The sequence below is a fragment of the Sinocyclocheilus anshuiensis genome, unplaced genomic scaffold (genome assembly GCF_001515605.1).
Source record: "Sinocyclocheilus anshuiensis isolate Anshui unplaced genomic scaffold, SAMN03320099.WGS_v1.1 scaffold1562, whole genome shotgun sequence".
NCBI classification, from domain to species: Eukaryota; Metazoa; Chordata; class Actinopteri; order Cypriniformes; family Cyprinidae; genus Sinocyclocheilus; species Sinocyclocheilus anshuiensis.
In genome coordinates this window covers 274,433-282,970 of record NW_015542414.1, presented here as the reverse complement: position 1 = coordinate 282,970, position 8,538 = coordinate 274,433, and the positions used below count along the sequence as shown (strand labels likewise).

At 40.2% G+C, this 8,538-nt stretch overlaps 1 protein-coding gene across 4 annotated transcripts in view; it reads right to left on the bottom strand.

Annotated features, from left to right (window-relative positions):
• Positions 1 to 8,538, bottom strand: part of LOC107693426 (probable G-protein coupled receptor 153) — a 50,778-nt gene that overhangs the window by 18,035 nt on the left and 24,205 nt on the right. For all 4 annotated transcript variants that reach the window (XM_016492816.1, XM_016492817.1, XM_016492815.1 and 1 more), the window contains exon 2: positions 6,517 to 7,098. In XM_016492816.1, coding sequence (XP_016348302.1) covers positions 6,517 to 6,869 — 353 coding nt within the window. In that variant the 5' untranslated portion in view covers positions 6,870 to 7,098. The remainder of the gene's footprint in view (positions 1 to 6,516; positions 7,099 to 8,538) is intronic.

The window sequence follows — 8,538 nt, the reverse complement described above, 5'->3', positions numbered from 1 at the left end:
GGGAAAAAGCTGTTTAACAGCCTAGAAGTCCTTGATCTGATACTTATGCATCTTTTACCAGACTGCAGGAGTGTGAACGTGATGACAGAAATTAGTAGATTCCTTTATAATGCCATTTGCTCTGCACATGCAGTGTTCAGTGTAAATGTCCTGCAAACACGGCAACGAGACACCAATAGTTTTTTCAGCAGTCCTTACTATCCTGTTCAGTTTATGTCTCTCCTCTGCTGTGCTATTACCAAACCAGGAAGAGATACAGTAAGTGAGCATGCTTTCAATAGTGCCTCTGTAGAACATAATCATGGCTGGGATAGGAAGATCCTCCTTCTTCAGTCTGCGGAGAGAGTGAAGTCGCTGTTGGGCCCTCTTGATGACAGCTTTGGTGTTGTCACTGGAGGTCAACTCATCCGTCAGATGGACCCCCAGGAACTTGACACTGTGTACCCTCTCTACCTCATGGCCATTGATGGTCAGTGGGAGATGATGCCGATGACCAGTCTTCCTGAAATTGACAACCATCTCCTTGGTCTTACTGGTGTTAAGGGAAAGGTTGTGTATTTTACACCACTCTGTCAACTGCGCCACCTCCCGTCTATATGCAGACTCATTGTTGTTAGTGATGAGGCCAACAACTGTGGTGTCGTCTGCAAACTTTATGATATGATTAGTACTGAAACTCGCAGAACAGTCATGCGTTAGCAACGTAAACAGTAAAGGGCTCAGTACCAATCCATCTGCATATGCCAGGATCCACACCCAGCAACAACAACTTTTCAATAAGCTGTTGTGGCAAGATTGTATTAAACGCAGAGCTGAAATCAATTAACAAGATTCTGGCATAAGTATTCCTATTTTCCAGATGTGTCAGAGTGAGGTGGAGCAGAGTGGATAGGGCATCCTCCGTAGACCGGTTTGCTTTATATGCAAATTATAATGGGTCTAAACTAGTTGGGAGGCATGACTTCATATGATTCATGACAAGCTGCTCAAAACATTTCATAGCTATCGGGGTCAAGGCTACAGGACGGTAGTCATTCATGGAGACTGGATTTGGCGTCTTGGGCAAAGGTATTATAGTGGCGCTTTTGAAACTGATGGGCACTCTGGCTTGGCTAAGTGAGATGCTAAATATGTCGGTAAAAACATCCTTCAACTGTTCTGAACATTCCTTCAACACACAACCTGGAATATGATCTGGACCAGCAGCTTTCCGAGGGTTGATGTTAGAAAAAACCCTCTTCACACTGTCTGTCGTCAACTGGAATGCCTGGTTGGTGAGAGGCAGTGCCTGCCTTTGTGCTGCTCTGTTGTCTGTGATCTCAAACCAAGAGAAAAAGGTGTTGAGGTTATCTGGTAGGGAGGGGTCATTGTCATTCACCTGTACAGTAGGCTTGCAGCCTGTTACGGTCCGAAATCCCTGCCATAAGCACCTTGTGTCCCTGGTGTCAGTAAAATTACTGGACAACTTTTCCACATATTAGCCCTCGGATTCCTCTTTTTAGGTTGCTCCTTGCTATCTAGTACGTTTCAGTGTCACCAGATCTAAATGCAGTATCACGAAGCCTCAGCAATGAGTGAACCTTTGATGTAAGCCAAAGCTTAGCAGTAGAACGCAGCTTGACAGTTTTTGTAACAGTCACATCATCAATACATTTACTAATAAATCCCAACACAGTCTCTATATATTCCTCTAGGTTGATACAGTCCCCAGATGTTGCTGTCTCCTTGAAGATGCTCCATTGTGTACACTCAAAGCAGCCCTGTAAAAAAGAAATGGCCTTTTGTGGCCACACTCTAATGTCCTTGACTACTGGTGGCTCTTGTCTCACTCTGGACCTGTCTGCAGGTTTCAACAGAATAGTCAGCTCGGATCAGCTGCCAATGTGCAATATATATATCAGGTTAAATGTTGATTATTAGTCACCCAAATCTAAACCTCTCTACTTAAACATCGGTCTGGCATACCCACCATTTTTGTAGTTTTTAAACACTTTTTATTCTGTGTTTGTAGTTCTGAACCAAATCCTTCTGCAAAGCGCAATGGGTTGTAGGCAATATTAGCCATTAGAGTGTGTACAGATCCACACTTTGAAAATCTACCGGAATTAGTAGCCTATCTGGGGACTTTTGGCATACTCTTTTCAACATACTATGCTTTGCGACACATTCTAATCTCACATGCTATTTAGGATGGATAGTATGAACATTGGGAAGCAGAGACTTTGTATCAATATGTCAACCATTCTGATTTTTTGTTTTAAGCTGCTGAAGATTGATTGGCTGCTGGCATCCATGTTTGTTGAATTGTCCAAGTTATATTCAAAATATATGTACGCTTTTGACCCAAAGAAGACACATATATTTAACTCGATTAATGATACAGCTGTGGAGTTACAAGGGTTTTTCAGTTGTAGTTTCCCCTATGGTTGGAATCTCATGTAACTTGGCATATGTCCTGAGAATGTCCTGTTGTCTATGCATATCAAGTTTCATTAAGTTTGGACATTCGTCAGATATAGTTTGGCAGGTATAGGTCGGTTCATAAAAACTGGTGGTGCCTGACCATTTCATTTGCTTATATTTATTTATCTACACTTTGATGTATCAAAATTTTGGGTTTTCCAGGAAAATTAAAATCCCAGGGTACAATAAAACTGTAGATATAAATATCTTGGTATTCATTTATAAAAAAGAATGTATAAATATTTGTAAATATATATTGTATAAATATCTTGACTCAAGAATTGAGAGGAAAAAACATTGACCCTGGCCCTTATGGATCCAAAGTTCTAAACTAAAATGCAAATGTAATAATTAATTACAGTGCCACCTAGTGTGCAACGGATGTGTGTGGGAATGCCTGAGTAGTGAGGGGGATTTGAAACCATTCCACCAAGTTTGAGATCTCTATGACTTATGATCTCTGACACACAGACACTTATAGGGAAGAAAAATAATACTCTAGAGATCAGTGCTTCTCAAACCAGTCCTGGGGACACCTGGGATCTCCCTTATCAGTCACACCCAAATCAAGTTTTCTAGTCACTAATAATGAGCTGATGAGATGAATCAGGAGTGTTGGATGAAGGAGACATCCAAAATGAGCAATGTGGTGTATAGATGAATAGATCTGCTATAAAATTTATGTACGCCTATTCAAGCAACAGCAGCATATCTAATACAGTATGCTCACAGCAGCGTGTCTGTGTATGTATTGGTAGTAGCAAGTCTACTTGCTCTACTGCAGCATACTTAGCAGATCTAGATCAAATACACTAACATTTTCATATCCATTAATACGCTAAAACTAACAATCACGAAAGTCAGTTTACATTTTAAGTGTAAACTTAAATTAAGGATATAAGGTTTTCTCAAAGAATAAAGAACAGATTAAAGCGAATTAATTATAATTAGGTAAGTATTTCCCATACAATGACAGTTCCTCTGCAACTCAGTATGAAATCAAAAAGTGATCTAGACTCATTCCCACCTCTAGGCCATTGTCATGGTGTATATACTGCCAATTTCCTCTAAGCAAATGTGGCTCAGTTCTCTGAGAAGAAACAGTGCATCCACTAAGTAAAAATTAATAATGTGCCTGACTGTACAGTTCAAATAGAATTTTGGAGAATGGGCAGTTTAAAGCTATCAACCAAGTTTCAAATCTTTGTATTCTGAAATATATGGCCACATATTTAAAATCTACACTACCATTCAAAAGTTTTAGATCGGTGAGATTTTTAAAATGTTTTTAAAAGGAGTCTCTTCAACTCAACGCCATTTATTTGATCCAAAATCCAGCAAAACAGTGATATTGCTGATGCTGATTTGCTGCTCAGTAAACATTTATTATCAAAACAGTTGAAACTGTTGAAAACAGTTTTTGTGCAATTTTTTTTTCAGGATTCTTTGATGAATAAAAAGTTCAAAAGAACAGAATATTAACAAGATTTCTGAAGGATCATGTGACACTGAAGACTGGAGTAATGATGCTGAAAACTCAGCTTTGCATAACAGGAATAAAGTGCATTTTAAAATATATTCCAATAGAAAACATTTATTTTAAATTGTAAAAATATTTCACAATATTACTGTTTTTGTTGTATTTTGGATCAAATAAATGCAGCCTTCATGAGCAGAAGAGACTTCTTTTAAAAGCATTAAAAAAATCTTACCGATCTAAAACTTTTGAATGGAAGTGTATACATATTGAAATTAAACAGAAACTGGGTTTGAAATGATATCTCAACAAATACCTGTGCATTCAAATGCTCTGAGAATTGTTACTGAAGATTACAGTGATAACTTGAATGTTCATGTATGAAACCTTGTCAAGACACATTTCCTATTAAAGCCCTAAAGCCCATTCACACTGAGAGTGAATAATCATTATGAATTTGTGCTGTGAATGAGACTTGTGCTGTTTAAACATTATCAGCAATGGGCACAAAGCACCAAAACAAAGCAAACGATCAGTTGTGAATCAACATACAGACAACAAAAAACAGGCAATTTTTGTCCTCTGTCATGTGCAGTTGTTTTATCGACATCGTCATTATTTATTTATATTTTGATTTTGATTGCTTCCATTGTCCTCATTTATAAGTCGCTTTTGATAGAAGCGTCTGCTAAATGTAAATGTAAATGTACATTTTGCGCCTATACAATATGATGCCAAATATTGATTTTAGTGCTTCTTTTCATTGTTTGCTAATGGGGCTTTGCAATCATTACACTCTAGAAAACCATTCATCTGCAAATACTCCTGCAAAGCTTTGTGATGTGAGAGCATTGGAGAACAGGATAGACATAGGCTAAATAATAATCATGTAATGGAAAATTAAATCCTGTGATGTTTCTCCAAACAACAGGGGACTGAGATAAAGCATCTATGATTAAAAGAAAGTTGTCCTCAAACTGAATCATTGGCCTGATAGCTCCAAATGAACTGTCTGTCTAGCAAAAGTATCTAATAGTCTATTTTTTATGTAACATTGTCAATGGCAGGCCCTTTTCCAACAGCTTAACACCAAAATCCAGCATGACTGCATCAACAAGGTGTTGTTGTTTTATATAACAGATCTCAGTAAAATGACTGAACGAGTTAAATTCACTTACGTTCAACAAAATTCAGTAAACCACTGCTATGAACTGTATCTCCCTGAAACCAACCCAAGATCTAAAAGGAACTTGTTTAAAGAATGGCCGCAGTAGTGTAATGCACTAATTTTTGTCAATCTGAATGAATGAGATTCTGAAAGTTGTTTATATCAACCCCTAAACTTTGCAATCTGATTCATATATTCGTTTATGTGTGCATTACATGTATTCTGAACCAAATTTACAGTAAGTGCCTGTGCAGTGCTCAGCTGCCACTTTTTTAGAAAAGGAGAAAGCCACTGTGATGATGTCACCAGAGCTACCACAAGCATAATGGCCATTTTTCCATCCATATCTAAAAAGAAACCTACCATAAATGTCAAAAAAGTACAAAAAAGATCAAATTTTTAACTTTATGATTTTATTCAATACATAAAAACGTCTCGGTTTACCAAAAGGCCACAGATACTGCCCCTTCCAGTGTCCTGTGGAAGCCACCTGCACCCCTACTTTTTGGCGTAGGCCCGGGCTTGCACAAGAGGACCAGCTACTGCTGCTATGGGTACCCGTTCTACTTGGAACTGGGACAATGAGTAAGACTGGATAACACTGGGAAAACGTACCCGTTCTACTTGGAACAGGACCCCCGGGAGGGTCCAGCCTGCTCTCTCGGGAACTCCACTGGTTCCGCAATGCCGGCGGGTTCGGGCATCCTCAGAGGGGAATTCCTCACCGTGACCGTAAGACCAGTCCGCCCACCGCCAGGAAAGGGACGCCCCCGGCTGTCACCAGAGGGAGCCCGCGATCTAGGCAGTGGCACGGGCACTCCGCCCCCTTGCAGGTAACGGAGTCTGGTCCGCAACTCCGAGATGGTCATACCCCCGCAATGGGAGCATGAGTCATCCACGAAAGCCATCTCAGCGTGCTTCATGCCCAGGCACGAGAGGCAGCGATCGTGACCATCACCCGGCGCCAGGTAACGACCGCACCCAGAAACACACTGATGGTAAGACATCTTTAAAAAGACGCGTCTTTAAAAAGACGCATCTTTAAAAAGACGTTCCACCTGTGAAGCTCTTTTAGATGCAGCTGGATGCAATAATCGCATGCCAATGTGCATTGGCTCGTTGAGTTTACACTCGAAGTAGATTGGTCTCTCTAAGCGAGAGCCCAATTCGTCGGTCATCCGACGTGACGTCGAGAGTGACCGACTGAAAGGGAACCTAAATTACCTACAATTTCAAAGACAGTTTAACTAGGTAAGCATTTGCTGACCTGTTTGAAAATTCCAAACAGCCTTTATGTATAATTAAGCATCAAGGTTAAGGTATACTTTAAAAGCTAATAATTTCCCACTATAAATGAATATGTCTCTTATTAATCTCCTTGTATTAATGTAAAGGGCCTTTTGCTTACCTATAGTTGACAGGCCAACGGACCATCCACATGCGGTGGTAGGACAGGGAGGTGACGGAGAAGCAGGTGACCAGGGTAAGGGTGTAGAAGGTGGAGACAAACACCTTGCAGAGTCCTTCGTTCCATTCATAGTTTGAGTGCTGTCGCCGAAGCTGAATGACGCAATACATGGTGATAGGGATACCCATGTTGAGGATGTGCGTGCCAGCCAGGGTACAGATGAGGAATTCCAGAGGCTTCCACTTCTTCTGCTTGGCGCTCACGCTCAGGATTCCCCAGGTGTTGGCCAGGATGGACACTCCTGAGCAGACCAGCCAGGCCAGTGTGTTAGTGCTGATGACCTCATCGTTCATGATGGAGCAGCCTGCGAGAGCTGATGGGGGGTGGAATGGCAAAAGGTGTGGGAGCAGCCGCGGGCAGAGGCAGGTGCCAGGCCCAAACAGGCATTCCTACAGGGACGGGCAGTCCTTCCTCTGGATGTGCTGAGAGGACGGGGCGAGGGGCATAGTAGCATGAGGGGGCAGTGGGATCGGGCAGAAGAGGAGCACACGCACTGACAGCCAGTCCATTGCTGTAATAATCCTGCAAAAAAAGACAGATTTTATGAAGATAACAAGAATGAAGAGACAAATGGAAGACATACGTGACCCTGGACCACAAAACCAGTCATAAGGGTCTTGATAAGGAAATTGAGATTTATACTTCATCTGAAAGCTGAATAAATAAGCTTTCATTGATGTATGGTTTGTTAGGATAGGACGATATTTGGCCGAGATACAACTATTTGAAAATCTGGAATCTGAGGGTGCAAAAAAAAATCAAAATATTGAGAAAATCGCCTTTAAAGTTGTCCAAATGAAGTTCTTAGCAATGCATATTACTAATCAAAAATTAAGTTTTCATATATTTAAAGTAGGAAATTTACACATATAGTGGCTAAAGTAATGATATTAAATGCAACTTGATTCAGAATTCCTACACCTGACCACTGAATTTCCATGGCTTTACCAGACATTTATGGTTTTTACAATTCCTTTATATAGACACTGCTGGGCCGGATTACCATTTGTATTTCAGTAACAAGTTTTGGGAAGGTTACTTTGGAAATGCAGTAGGTTATAGATTACAAGTTACCCTATTAAAAATGTAATAAGTAGTGTAACTATTTCAGTTACTTCATTCAAGTAATGTAACTGATTACATTTTATTACTTTTTGATAACTTTTCTAAATTTCTAACGTTTTCAACTGGCATTTTCAAACATTTAAACATTTCCTGGTTAACCTTACAGTAGTGCTCAACACCATAACCCCAATTCCAGAGCAGTTGGGAAGTTTTGTAAAATGCAATAAAATCAAGAATCTGTGATTTGTTCATTCTAGGGGTCGCCCGATTATCGGCGCTTAAATAGAGTCGCAATATGGACTAGTATCTGTAAATATTAAGAAAAATATTTAATACTATTTAAAATACTATTTAAATATGAATCCAGCATGTTCTGCATGTCTCTGTGTATGTAAATGGCGTGTAAGTGTAAGTGTGCGATGCTCACGGTGATTTCAGCTTCTGTCATATCACTACATGAGGACATAAATACATGAACAACATCTCCAGAACTGCTCTGACTCCCTCTAAGAGTCACTTCATGAGCATTTGACAGTTTCATTGGCGTAAAACGATCTTCATATCATTTACATAGACCTACAGAAACAAGTTCCTCATGGCAACCCGTCAAAATATAAGTTCGGGTTAGCTTAAAGAAATTATCAGAAATATATTACTGTGGTGCAGTATGATGTACATAATACTACTCAGGGATGAAAGTGTTCCATTGCTACGACAGATTTCCGTCAATTGGAAAAAATGAGGAGAAAAGAAACACGTAGCACATTGTTGTTGTTCTGCCGATGTTCTCACCAACACCGGCACACCAAAAAATCATCCCCGCCACGGCTGCAGCTTCATAATGCCGCTCACATCATTTACAGTCGGGTTATTAGCAGAGAACACAGAGCAGGTCTT